The 14,609-nt window shown below is 33.2% G+C and overlaps 1 protein-coding gene across 6 annotated transcripts; it reads left to right on the top strand.

The window, feature by feature from the left end:
* Positions 1 to 507: 507 nt before the first annotated feature.
* Positions 508 to 14,357, top strand: LOC112777738 (probable LRR receptor-like serine/threonine-protein kinase At1g05700). Of its 6 annotated transcripts, none has more exons than XM_072227642.1 (13): positions 508 to 942; positions 1,130 to 1,685; positions 2,107 to 2,618; positions 4,143 to 4,278; positions 4,420 to 4,491; positions 4,754 to 4,825; positions 4,937 to 5,017; positions 5,123 to 5,265; positions 5,760 to 5,866; positions 7,269 to 7,395; positions 7,902 to 7,964; positions 8,065 to 8,254; positions 13,802 to 14,357. In XM_072227642.1, exons 1-13 carry the CDS (start codon positions 798 to 800, stop codon positions 14,190 to 14,192), a joined length of 2,595 nt encoding a protein of 864 aa, XP_072083743.1. In that variant the 5' UTR covers positions 508 to 797; the 3' UTR covers positions 14,193 to 14,357. The 6 variants fall into 6 exon arrangements, with proteins under 6 accessions (XP_072083743.1, XP_072083742.1, XP_072083740.1 ...); XM_072227641.1 differs by having other exon boundaries at positions 5,757 to 5,866; XM_072227639.1 differs by having other exon boundaries at positions 5,625 to 5,866.
* The last annotated feature ends 252 nt before the right edge of the window (positions 14,358 to 14,609 follow it).

The raw sequence follows: 14,609 nt of genomic DNA, 5'->3' as shown, positions 1-14,609 counted from the left end.
TGTTCATGAGGAATGACAAATAAAATCTTTAGTTTGTTATCGAAAACCAGTAATGACTAATTAAGAAGATGATGCTTAACAGGTCCTAGTCTTCTGTTGGAGTAGCAGGAGTCTTTCACAAGCAAATTTAAAAATGTTTGATAACCAAAGAAAATCAGCCAAAAACAACTATAATTTGCCTTATTCAGTATTCATTAATTATTGCGATAATTAGTTAATGCTAAATAAGACAAATTTTGGCTTTTTTTTTTGTCTACCTAGCATTACTCCGCAAATTAATGTCTACGGTCTACCGTTAGGTTGACCACGAATGAAATAAAGGGGCAAATAAATTTATAACGATAGAAACTTACATCTGCAATCTGTATGTTAGTTTCATGGAGATATCTACACTCTAATAGTATGTAGATCACTATTAATTAATGATGATCACGACTGCCACCCACTTCCTTAATTTCTTCGTAGACGACTTGGACTATTTCATGGTCAACACTCCCAAATTCAAATGGCAATGAACCTTTATAACAAATATTTACTCTTATTATACGAGTAGATATTTTCTTAATGGAGTGGAAACTCAATTGCAGTTGACTTCACCTGAAGTTAATAGTTGAGAATTGTTAAATAAAAATTTAGTCAAATTAGTTGAATATCTGACGACTCTCGGCTATCAACTTCACGTGAACTCGACTGCAACTGAGTTTCCACCATTTGTGGCTATATATATATATATGGCGCGCGGTCGAGTTTAGTTGAAATCGATCACCAAATTCTGGCCGGTCTGACCTGCAAATTCTATGGTTCTTGTTGGCGCATTATTGTGGTCAAGCATGGAGAGAGCAATAATACACTGGATTCTGGTTTTAACCTTATGTGCTTTCCTTATACTCGTTAAAGGAGCAGTAGCTGCTATGGCATCCAGTACTGCTGCTAATGCTCCAGGTCTCGAGACATCAGTTCCATCTCTCTATACTTTATAATGCTTGAGATCATCATCGTAATAATTAAATAGCATTTTGTTAGTTAATCATGAAAATTAACTAAATTATAAACCTATTTATTCTAAAGATATATATACAGTTGTATATAAATAATTATATCCTAACACATTATCGTTCATATTTGGTAGGGTTCATCACGATTGATTGTGGATCGAACAGAGAATACTTGGACAAAGGAACTGGAATTTGGTACGAGAGCGATAAAAAATTTGTAGAAACAGGAGAGAATTGGAAAGTAGCAGGGAGTTCGAATTTAAACGATCCATACTTTGGGAAAGCGTCGAGAACGGCAAGATGCTTTCCGGAAGGAGTGAGGAACTGCTACACTCTGATGAGAGTGCCACAAAAACAAAGGTATCTAATTAGGGCGATATTCATATATAACAACTATGATGGCAAAAATCAAAACATGACATTTGATATTCATCTTGGAGTGAATCTGTGGGACACAGTGAGTCTTGATTCTGAGACTTATTGGTCTTTCACTGAGATTATATACACTCACACCAGTGACTCCATACAAATTTGTCTTGTAAAAACTGCCCAATCCACTCCTTGCATTTCTTCTTTGGAACTACGCCCTTTGAGTAGCTCTGTTTATGCTCTCAACTCAACCACCAATTCACGGCTACTGTTGTATTTACGGACTGACATTGCCTCCCTTGACGCACCTGAGTATGTCAGGTAATCAATGCCGCATGCCTTTTTTGTTGATGAAATTCAGGTGTAATCGACTTTACGTGAAGTTGATAGCTAAGAGCTGTTAGATGAAAATTTAGTTAAATCAGTTAAATCATCTAATAGCTCTCAGATATAAACTTTACGTGAAGTCGACTGCACTTGAGTTTCCACTTTTTTTGTTATTACTATTTAAAAAATGGTGAAAACTCAGTTGCAGTCAACATCAAGTTGATATTTGAAAACGGTTAGATGATTTGATTGATTTAACTAAATTTTCATCTAATTTAAAGTTGACTGCAGATGAGTTTTCACCTTAAAAAATTTAAACCGTAATTTATTGGTTGGACCCGTAAACTAATAAAGTAGTAATTTGACGAGCTTGAAGTTCTGATGACAACTATGTTGTTTGTGAAAAAATTGTTAGGTACAAAGATGATGTATATGACCGGATTTGGCGTTATGATCGCGATGTAGATAGTTGGCAAAGCTTGGAATTAGATAACTACTCAACCGCCATCGATATTGGAAGCAATAATAAATCTGATTCTTATAAAGTGCCGTCCAAAGTAATGAGGAGTGTTGCAACATCAGAGAGTGTTTCTGATGCCTTGGAATTTAGTTATAGCACTGTGCTTGGAATCGAACTTGAAAACTCTAGCGAGTATTATACATACTTCCACTTTGCTGAAATTGAGCAACTTGGGGTTGGAAAAAAAAGAATAATTGACATCACCCTTAACTCGCAAAGCATTCTCTCAGAACCTTTGGTTCTTGAATACTTGAAACCAGTCACTGTTAGTTCTGCATATACAGCACATGGTGATATTAATGTTAGCATTAGTGCAACTTCAGGATCAGAAGCTCCCCCAATCCTCAACGCCCTTGAGATCTATCGGTTCGTACCGGAAATTGATTTCCCAACTGACGCAAAAGACGGTATGAAATTACATCGAGTAAACTTTTTTCTTTTGATAAGGTTAGAGAAACAAAAAAATAAAAAGTATAAATCTCTTATTTAATATTCATAATTTTTAATAATAATTAATAAATATTAAATACTACAATTTTTTATTATTTTTTTTATTAATTCTTTTTTATTAAATAATTTTTATTTTTTTACATATATATTTAATTACAATAACAAATATTAAAGTACTAACAATATTAAGTATTATTTATTGAGGAGTGTTAGGAAATCAACAACTTTTGTATTTTATAATCATCAATTAGCCATAATAGTATTTTTAATGATGTGAGATTATATTCAATGGTGGGAGATCACTCATTTTTCTTTTGATGGTTAAGTGTTGGCCACAAAATACAAAAGTTTCTAGCCTCCTAGACTTTCTCTTATTTTTAATTAGGGTGTGTATGGCCCGGCCCGATCCGAAGACCTGGCCCGGTCCCGAACACTTTAGAGGCTATTTTGGTGTGATTTCACCGGGTTTAGAACGGGTAAGGGTCTCAAAAATAGACTCGGTCATTATTTCGGGTCGGGTCCGGGCCATGACTTGAGTCACTCGAAGTCGGTCCGGTAGCCCGGTCATCATACACAATTAATATTTTGTGTTATTAGTGATGGATGATAGCTATTCTTATGTGGAATTTAAGTATTGTAAACCTTAATATTATAATTATTATAAGACTATAAGTTAATATTTTATGTTTAAAATGCATAAGATTTTAGACTAATGCATAATATTGTGTTATTTATATTGATTTAAATATTTGGTGTTATTAGACAATATTAGTATTGATTATGGTTATGCTTTAATTTTAGAGAATAGTTGGTTATTGTTATATTTTTCTAAGGGAATTTTACCATGTGAAATAATGGTTGGAGTCTTGAAAATTTGGATATTTTCACATGCTAGTTTATAAGAAGGTATCAAGGTAATGTAATGTTAACGGCCCGGTTTTCACCCAGTGTTTACCCGGTATAATCGTGACCCGAAAGTGTATAGGTTTCATCGGGTTTAGGACCGAGTTTGGGTCTAATAAATAGGTCCGGTATATATTTCGGGCCGGGTCTGGGTCACATCAAATCCGGTTTCACCCGACCCATGCACACCCCTATTTTTAATCATAATATTTAAGTTAAATATTTAAGCTTTTTCCTTGTGATTTTTTTTTAGATAAGAACAAAAATCAATAAAATCATAATTGTAATAGTTACAGGAGTGATTTTAGTAATTTAATAGTAAAAAAGTAGCAAAAGAATAAGAGAAAGATAACAATAATAATTATTATTATTATTTAAAGAAATAATCTTAATTAGAGAACAAAAATAGAATGAAGTAATAAATGTTAAAAATAAAAATAAGATATTTTAAATAATAATCATAACTAAAATTTAACCAAAATGTTAAGGATTAAACCAGTAATTTATCCTAATATTAATATTTTTTACCACCATTGCCTGAATTCTATTTATGTATTTATTGTATGGATTGCATTTAGTGTCTGCAATAGAGGACATAAAAAGCGTTTACCAAATTACAAAGTTGAATTGGCAAGGTGATCCATGTCGTCCTACACAGTTTACATGGGAGGGTCTCAATTGTACCTCACACAAAAATGCAAGGATCAAATCTTTGTGAGTTCTAGGCTTATTAGCTTTGAGAAATATACAAGATAACAATGAAAGTTTCTTTAATTTCCATGTATAAATTTATATGTTAATTTAATATTTGCACTTTTTTTAATTTATTACCACTAAATTGTAAATCACGAGCAGGAACCTTAGGTCAAGCAAATTGAGTGGGCAGATAAATATTTCGTTCTCATATTTTACAGAACTAGAACTTTTGTGAGTATAGAACTAGAATTCTTATGTATACAGAAGCAAGTTTTGGGGCAATAAGTTACTTATTTTTCTCACAAATTAAAGTATTGGAAACATTTCAAGTGTACCGGGAGTACCGGTACTACAGTTATTTTAACCGTTGATCTGAATTATAAAAAATATATATAATATATATTAATTAAAATCAACGGTTAAAACAATTGGTGCACCGGTACTCCTCGATGTACTTGAAATGTTTCCTAAAGTATTACTATATATGTTTCAGGGATTTGTCTGACAATAAGTTGGAAGGACCTGTGCCTGAGTTTTTAGCAGAGTTGCCGAAATTAAAAGTTCTGTAAGTTTATAAAATTTTAAAAAATATAAAAATAATTTATATTTAAGAAAAAAAAATATTTATATATGGACTTGATAAGTGAGATTAAATTGTATATCATTATCTTTGCAGTAATTTAACTAAGAACAAGCTTTCAGGTTTAATTCCTGAGGCTCTATTGAAGAAGGCAGATAATAAGTCTTTGCAATTAAGGTACTTTTTATAATTTATGGGTTTAATTTCCCTTTCTAAGTTGGTTAGTAATTTATGTATATATGTAATAACTAAAGTCATGGCACCCCTGAAATCCCTTTTCAGTGTGGCTGATAATCCTAATCTATGTATGAAATATTCATGCAATAAGAAGAACATTTTTGTACCACTTATTGCATCACTTCCAGCTTTAATTGTCATCCTTTTCATTGTCCTTGGATTTTGGATATCAAAAAGAAGACAGAAAGGTAAGATCGAATCCTCCTTTATAGTAGTTAATAACAAATGATATTGTTGCAATGAAATAATATTCAATTTGCATGTTTATATTATTGCAGTGTATTACATATATCTTTAGAATTATATTTATCAAAAGAATCATATATATTCAAGCGTTTGACAATTTTGTTTTCAAAATTATACAGTTTTACTTTTTGGTTAAGAAACTTTAAAATAAATAATCCTCGCTGGATTATCTACAATAATTATATTATAAATTTTAAATTTAATTATTCTATCGGTTCTTATAATTTTATCAAATTTTCAATTAAGTTTTTACATTACATTTTTTTTTTCATATTTATATTATGTCCTTGTACATTAAAAGGTCCAACTCTATATATCCCCACCAAAGACAAGTTGGATTCTAGAAAAGAAGTATGTTTGGAGTCAAAACAAAAAGCATTCAATTATACTGAGATTCTGAATATTACTGATAACTTCAAAACAATAATTGGAGAAGGAGGATTCGGAAAAGTTTATCTTGGCCTTCTACAAGATCACACTCAAGTTGCCGTCAAATTGCTTTCGGTATCTTCCAGACAAGGCTACAAAGAATTCCAATCAGAGGTTAGTATGGCTGTTAAAATAGTCTAAATTCATCGGGCCAACCCGTTTATCCGTTTAAATGGGCGGACTTTGCCTCTAAAATTAAGCCCGTTTAAATTTCAGACTAAACAGACTGAGCCGGATTAACCCGAAAAAAATGACGGGTTAAACGGGCTAGTCCGCGGGTTAAATGAGTGGCCCATTAAATTTTTTTTTATATTTAAAAAAAATAGCACTTTTAGCTAATATTTCTTCCGATCTGACCCATCAATTAAAAAAAATATTATTTTTTAATGGTTTTTGACCTAAAAGTGTTATTTTTTATCAAAAATATTTTTCAAAAATAAAATAAAATAATAAACGGACTGGCCCGTTTATCCCATCGAATTGACCATAAACGGTCCGGGTTAGAAAATTCTAGCCCGCAAATAAAGCGGACTTAATGGGTCGGGCCTAAATGGGCTGGGCTAGCCCGTTTGATAGCCCTAAAGGTTAGTTTATCAACTCCTTTTTAAATGGAGCAAAATAACAACAATCTGATAATGCTAAAGTAGACCAAAAAAAATAATAAACTTATTTTATTTAATATTTATTAATTATTTTTGACTGATCTTAATTCAATTTTTTTAGTTATTAAACATTTTCAATAAACTACCTATGAGTACAATTAATTGTCATTGTAAGTTTGTAACAGTCCAATAATAAAGATGTAAGATTCAATTTAATTCCCAAATGGATTAAATTATGTCGTTATATTTAGCCCATTGAGATCTAATGATCAAATTAAGTCTCTTAAAGCCAATGAGTTATAGTTCAAATGACATAGTCTCCCCATACTCAAAAGGTTGCGGCTTCGAGTCTCCTATTTTTGGTAAAAAAAAAAAAAATCAAGTCTCTTAAAAAACAAATTAAGTTCAACATTTTTTGTGTCACGTGAGCTATACAAAGCCTACAATTACATTTAGTAAAAAAATAAATAAATTATTTGAGTGAAAAAAATATTTTTATTAAAAAAATAAATTATTTTAAAAAAAAACCAACAATACCTTACCTTTTAAAAAAGACAAAAACAAATAGCGTTTTAAATATTTAAAAACTCCTTTAAAAAAAATCTTATCAAATATGAAATAATTTTTGTTTATTAATTTTTTAAAATAAAAATAAATAAATATTTTTTTTAAAAATCAATCCAAACTCACTATTAACTATGCATATAAGTATTTTCTATTAACTAGATTAATAATATAACAGAAGCTAAGGATTAACTTTATTCACGAAGAACTATTGTTTTTAGGAATCAAAGATCCAAAGTAGTTATCGCATAAAATTTCAAGAACAAAGTATTTGATGAGTCTTATATATCCTGAAAAAAAATAATATTTTGATGAATAATCTCAAAATGTATTTTAATTTTGAAATGCAGGTAGAACTCCATAGTAGTATTCGTCATAGGAACTTGGTGTCCCTCGTTGGCTATTGTGATGAAGGAGAGATTAAAGCACTGATTTATGAATACATGGCAAATGGAAATCTCCATCGACATTTATCAAGTACATACCACATTTTATAATGTTTCCTTGTACATTGTTTGGAAAAAATTATAGTTCTAGTCTCTAACATTTTGATTAAATTTTAGTTTTGTTTTTAACATTTAAAACGTTATATTTTTTATCTCAAATATTTTATTTCGTTCTATTTTAATTCTATAATTAAAACTAAATTTTTCTTTTAAAAATATCTTTTTATATTATTATCTTCTTTTTTTTTTATTCTATTATTTTTACTTTCAAATTGATACAACTACTACTATACCAACTACAACTACGATTTTTGTTGTTACTTAAAAAAATCATAACAAAAAATGATATTTTTAAAAGAAAAATTTTTATTTTGTCCAAAAAACTAAAATAAAATAAAATAAATAAGATGTTTAAGATAAAAATAAAACACTTTAAAGATTAGAAATAAAATTTATACTTAACCTAAATATTAATTAAAAACTACAATAAAACGTTGCCTTACATTTTTATTTAAGCCATTCCTATTCCATGTGCAGAGCAACATCCAAATGTGTTGAAGTGGGATGAGAGACTTAATATTGCAATTGATGTGGCGAATGGTATGTGTTTTTCAACTATATATATAACATTATTATATTTTTATTAGTTGTCATGGTTCATAATGTTTCTTACACGTGTGAATTTGTTATGAACTTTCAGGACTAGATTATTTGCATAATGGTTGTAAGACACCTATTGTACATAGAGATTTGAAGACTTCAAACATATTACTAGATAAGTGGAATCATGCCAAGATATCTGATTTTGGTCTTAGCAGAGCTTTTCCTAATGATGATGATTCTCACATATCAACTCGCCCTGCTGGCACACCAGGCTACATTGATCCAGAGTAAGCAATAGTTTTTTTTTTTTTAGCAAAGAGTTCAACACAACGAGTAGAGCAAAAAGTGTAGTAAAATAGTATTAAACAAAATAAAATCAACAGAACAAAAAGTAAAATGTAGATATTTTTTTGTTATCTTTGGCATTGTTATCAATAATAAAAGGAGTCTGCACCTAACTACTCTTTATAGTTAAAAAAAGACAAGTTGATAATCTTCTCAACCCCTTTTCCTTTATTCTGAAAAATTCTCCGGTTCCATTCCAACCATAGGTTCCAAATGATCGCACAGAAGCACACCATCCATCTCTTACACTCTTGTTTTGTTTTTGAGTTCTCAGTCCAACTTTGGAAGTGTTCCTTTACTGTACCTGGACAAGCTCATTGCATTCTAACATATGATAACCAAGCACACCAAACCTGTCAAGAAAAGCTACAACAAAAAAATATATGGTGGCCATATTCAACACCATTGTTACATAAAACACATAGAGTATCTTCTTGGTGAATGACCCAAGCCGACTCAGTCTCTCCTTCGTATTGACTCTGCCAATCAGGGCAAACCAGACAAACAACTCTACTCTGGGTGGGACAAGGCCTTTCCAAACAGTCCTTATGAAACTGTAGCTTGATATATCTTCCGAGACCATTTTCACCTGCAACACCTGCACAAATGAGTTAGTAGAGAAAATTCCTTGTTTATCATACTTCCATACAACTCTATCCTCTCTCCCAATATCAAGTTTAACCAGCCTCAGAGTGTGGTGAAGTTGGTTCACTAAATCCAACTCCCATTGGAATAATTTTCTCCTCCACTGGAAATTCTATATCCAAGCTACCCCATCCCAAAACCCACAATCCCCTATCATTGACCCTGTTTGGTTTGAAACTGAGAAGAGCCTTGGAAAGCAGTCTTTCAAAGAACCTCCGTAAATCCAGACATCCTCCCAAAACCGAGTTCGTCTCCCATCACCCACCTCCATGGATAACCCAGTAATCATCTTCTACCTGACTTCTTGATTCTTATACTGTAGCTGACAAATATCCTTCCACGGGTCTCTTCGAATAAGTAGTTCTTTGGATGATAGGAGCTCATTTGGATTCAGGTTGTTACAGGAACAGACAACCTTCTTCCATAACGGACACTCCTCTTTAGAGAACCTCCACCACCATTTAAACAGCAGAGCTGAATTTCGTATCATGGCATCCCCAACCCCTAATCCACCTAGCTTTTTAGGAGTTTGAACCACTTTCCACTTAACCAAAGCCATACCACTCTTACCATCCTCTTTACTCTATAGAAATCTCCTCTGTAAGGAAATTAGTTTCTCTGCAACAGCCTTTGGCATCTTATACACGCTCAGATAATAAACCGGTAGGCTATTTAACACAGCTTTGATAAGTACCAAGTTATCGTCCTTATTGAGGATCTTGGCCTTCCAGAGGCTAAGCTTCTCCTCCACTTTGTCTATTACTGGCTTCCACGTCTTAACCATCTTTGGGTTTGCTCTTAGCGAGATGCCCAGATATTTAACTGGTAGATTGGCTTGCTTACATCCCAACACACTGCACATACGTTGTACCCACTGCTCATCACAGTTAACAGGGATCAAGCTAGATTTATCAAAGTTAATACTTAAACCTGACATCAACTGAAAGCATCGAAGCAGCCTCCTGTAGTTCTTAATTGTCTCTTCCTCAGGAGGGCAGAACAAGACAGTATCATCTGCAAACTGTAGGTGCGACAGCTCAATATAATCTCTCCCAACCAACAACAGCGATATGCGACCGTTTCTCACAGCTTCTCCAATCATCTTATGTAGGATATCAACAACAAGTACGAAGAGAAAGGGGGACAGAGGATCCCCTTGCCGCAGTCCCCTTTCCATCTTGAATGGCTTGGACGGCGAGCCATTTATCAGTACTGACATAGAAGACGTGCTCACACACTCCATAACCCACCCCCTCCATCTTTGACCAAAGTCCATCTTCTGTAAGACAAGGTCTACAAAACTCCACTTGACTCTGTCATATGCTTTCTGGAAATCAAGCTTTATTACTGCTGCTTCCTTCTTCCTCTGTTTGATCCACTGAACCGTTTCGCATGCAATTTGAGCCCCGTCATGAATCTTCCGACCCTTAACAAAAGCACTCTGTGTCTCACCTACTAACCCTAGCATAACACCTCTCATTCTCCTAACCAGCATCTTCGAAATTACCTTGTATACACATCCCACCATGCTAATCAGACGCAGATCTTTGATTTTCTTAGCACCAGTAAACTTGGGGGCTAATGCCACCCACGTGACATTAGCATCAAGCGGCAACCTTGAAGATTGGAAAAAGTCCAGTACCGCTGCCATGAAATCCGAACCTATATCAGTCCAACACTTCTTTATGAAATTCATGTTGTAACCGTCACATCCTGGAGCCTTGGACGATTCACAATCCCACACTGCCTCTTTAACCTCCTCAGGTGACGGTAGCATCTCTAAAGCAATAGAATCCTCCTCGCTAATCCTTTCCACCAGACCATCTCTGAACCCCACCCCAGGAGACCTCTCTTGATGATATAAGTCTTTATAAAACTCCCTGATGGCAAGCTTAATCCTAACTTGATTCCTTATCAATCTTCCATTAATAATTAGAGTATCAATACTATTATTTCTCCGTTTTGCAGAAGCTAGGTTGTGGAAGTGCCTTGTATTTTTATCCATGTCCCTCGCATGCCTCGACCTTGACATCTGCTTCCAATGTAGTTCTTTCCTCACATACCATTTCTCGCAGCAAGTAACTAGCGCCTTTCGTCTTGCTTCTACTGTCCTATCATAGCTCCCATTACCAACCATGTCATCAATCTTCTGAATCTCTTCCTCAAACTTCAAAATTTTCTTGTCCATATCACCAAAGTTGTCTCTATGCCATCTCCCCAAAGGAACCATCAACGCCCTCAGTTTATCGGTGAATGGTATCTCACCTAGCCCTCTCCATTCCGCCTTGACCATCCTTAAAAATCTTTCATAAGTAAACCATGAATCCAGACTTCGGAACGGCCTTGGTCCGTCTCTCAGCCTCTTCTCTTCTACTATGATATGGCAATGATTTGACAAACCCCGTGGACCACTTTTCAGGCGTGTCTCCGAAAATGCCTCAATAGTTAATACAATAAAGTGATAAAGAAATTAATTAAAAATAAATTCCAATCATTTGCTCACACTTAAATTTCATCAAACTCATGGGAGTTAGTTAATCATGTGACTATATATTTAATCAAGTATTTTTTAATTTTTTTTTACTGAAGATAGGGAGAGTCGAATCCGCGACCTCTTAGGTGAGTATAAGGAGACTATGCCATTTGAGCTATAACTCATTGACAAATAACAACAACAACAACAACAACAACAACAACAACAACAATAACAACAACAACAACAACAACAACAACAACAACAACAACAACAACAACAACAACAACAACAACAACAACAAAGCCTTGTCCCACTAGGTGGGGTCGGCTATATGAATCAAACGACGCCATTGTGCTCTGTCATGTATCATGTCTACAGAGAGACCGTTTACATGTAGATCTCGTTTGACCACCTCATAGATGGTCTTCTTAGGTCTTCCTCTGTCTTTCGCCCCTTGTCCATTTTTCATCTCATCCACCCACCTGACTAAGTGTTCTATCGGTCTTCTTCTCACATGTCCAAACCACCTGAGACGCGATTCAACCATCTTTTTCACAATGGGTGCTACTCCAACTCTCTCCCGGGATAATTTTTACAATTAATGCAAAATTTCCGGTCGACTCTCCTTAACAAGAAGAAGTCGATTTGAGAGCTTGTCATGCCACTCTTATAGGTTATAAGATGTTCGTCTCTCTTTTTAAAACATGTATTTACGATGAGAAGATCAAAGGTTGAGAAAAAGTCCAAAATAGTTTTACCATCGGCATTGATCACCCCGAAACCATGACCTCCGTGAATTCTCCCATACCCAGTCACTTCTCTCCCAACATGGCCATTTAAATCTCCTCCTAAGAAAATCTTATCTCCCAAAGGTATGTCTTGAACCAAACTCTCTAGATCCTCCCAAAACCTTATCTTGTGTTGTTCGTTCGAACCCACTTGCGGTGCATAGGCGCTAATCACATAGAAAGCACCTCCCTCCACCACAAGTTTGATAGAGATGATCCGATCTCCCACGCTCTTGACATCCACTACTTCCTTCTTCCACTGCTTATCCACAATAATTCCAACCCCATTCCTATTCTTCACCTTTCCTATATACCAAAGTTTGAAACCAGAAGTATCCAACTCCCTAGCTTTTGCACCAACCCATTTTGTTTCTTGTAGGCACATAATGTTAATCTTCCTCCTTGTAATGGTGGCCACCACCTCCATGAACTTTCCTGTTAGAGCGCCTATGTTCCATGTCCCAAATATCAACCTTCTGTCGCTCTGACCTTTACCTTTTACTTTGTGAACTAGCTTATTTACCCTCGTCCGTTCACGAAAATGCGAGGACCCTTGCTTATTTAACACTACATCCGGGCACCGATGCAGCGGCTCTTGCTCATTTGACACCGTACTCGAGCCATACAGCGTGTTGCTTCCGGGCAACAACCTAGCTTTAGCGCAATAATGTCTTTGATTCATGTTATGGAGATTCGACTATATTTTTATGTTGGTTGTCGAAAAGCTAACACACAACCATCCTCCTTTATCCGGATTTGGGACCGGCTATGTACTGCAAGTGTAACATAGACAGAGTTCTATAACTCATTGACAATCAAGTAATTTAATTAATTCTATTGAATTTTGTCACTATTTAGTTATATGATTTTTATCCGATACATAGCTTGTCTAGCTAGGAAGTATTTTATTTAGACAATTGTTTCGGTATTGTTTGAATTTAAAAATTAGAGAATAAATTACCTTGTCGTGAATTATGGTATGATAATGCATAAAATGAGTCTTCTTAAATATTTTATTTGAATATAAAGATATCATATATAATTAATTAAATTGAATTCTAAATAATTAATTTATGGCATTATTTAATTTCTACTTTTATAGAACATAAACATTGATAAATAGTTAAATAATAGAATATGTTTAATACGTTTCCAAAAGTTTAATTTTTTGTCTAAACTTTAACTATGAATTGTATTAATTGTTAAAAAAAGTGAGAACGAGCACTAGAAAACAAATTTTGTATTGGAATTATATAAAATGTTATATAAGATATTTATAGAGATTTTTCCGACTACTATCATAAATACTATATATCATCGATTAACTACTCAAATAAGTATTATATTACTAACATCCAACCACACATCATAATTAAATACTTAAGCTTCTAATATTCTAATATTAATAAAAGATGTAATTATTTTATTTGTTAAAAATATATAAAATAGACCTATTAATATTATATAATAATACATATAAGAGAGAGTACAATAATCATGGTTAGAGTTATTAATATATATGTATATGTTAATAGTCACTTAAAATTGTTTATTAATTGTTTGTTCATATAATTAAATAGGTTTCATAGGGTTGGATACTTGAATAAAAAGAGCGACGTTTATAGCTTGGGAATAATTCTGCTTGAATTGATGACGGGTGAAGCTGCAATCATAGTAAGAGATGATGGTGCCATTCACATACTTGAATGGGTTAGGCCCATACTTGAAAGAGGTGATGATATTCAAAACATTGTTGATTCAAGATTGTTGCAACAAGGAGACTTTAATGTTGACTCTTTAAGGAAAGTTTTTGAGATTGCCTTGTGTTGTACAAGAGTTGCAGCTCAAAGACCAGACATAAGTCAAGTCCTTTTAGACCTAAAAGATTTCTTATTTCTTGAAATGGTTAGCATTGCACCTCACATGTCTATGCAACTTGAAACTGATGAATTTTCTCTTGTAGGAAGGTAATAATAATAATAATTACATATCAAAATGTACAAAACCACATATAGAAGGGTCCTTATTAATTTATGTACTTTATGGTTTAGGGTTTAATTATTATTAGTTATATATATTATCTCTAAATGTAAACTTGTACAAGATATTGAATGTATTCTTAAACTTGTTCGCGTACTTGAATATGTTATAACTATAGTTGAAAGAGATACTACTCAATGGATTTGATATAGGATTATTTATATATCTGTATTTAATCGGTTAAGTTTTGAAGAGAGATTATTTTATAAGATAATATTAAAATTTTTATGATTAATTAGAGTTCAATATTTATTATTATTTTTTTAAATAAAAATAGAACTTTAATAGACAAAAATAAACCTATATAAATTCATGTTTGTTTTTTTTTAAAAAAAAAAACTTTTATGA

The sequence above is a fragment of the Arachis hypogaea genome, chromosome 19, assembly GCF_003086295.3.
Source record: "Arachis hypogaea cultivar Tifrunner chromosome 19, arahy.Tifrunner.gnm2.J5K5, whole genome shotgun sequence".
Classification (NCBI taxonomy): domain Eukaryota; kingdom Viridiplantae; phylum Streptophyta; class Magnoliopsida; order Fabales; family Fabaceae; genus Arachis; species Arachis hypogaea.
Note: the sequence above shows the minus strand (reverse complement) of the source record. Positions and strands in the feature narration are given on the sequence as shown.

Coding starts and splice junctions, on each gene's coding strand:
- LOC112777738 (XM_072227639.1), top strand. CDS start 798: ATGGTTCTTGTTGGCGCATTATTGTGGTCAAGCATGGAGAGAGCAATA. Junction 4,492..4,753: donor TTTACAGAACTAGAACTTTT/GTGAGTATAGAA, acceptor TATATGTTTCAG/GGATTTGTCTGACAATAAGT. Junction 4,826..4,936: donor TTGCCGAAATTAAAAGTTCT/GTAAGTTTATAA, acceptor TTATCTTTGCAG/TAATTTAACTAAGAACAAGC.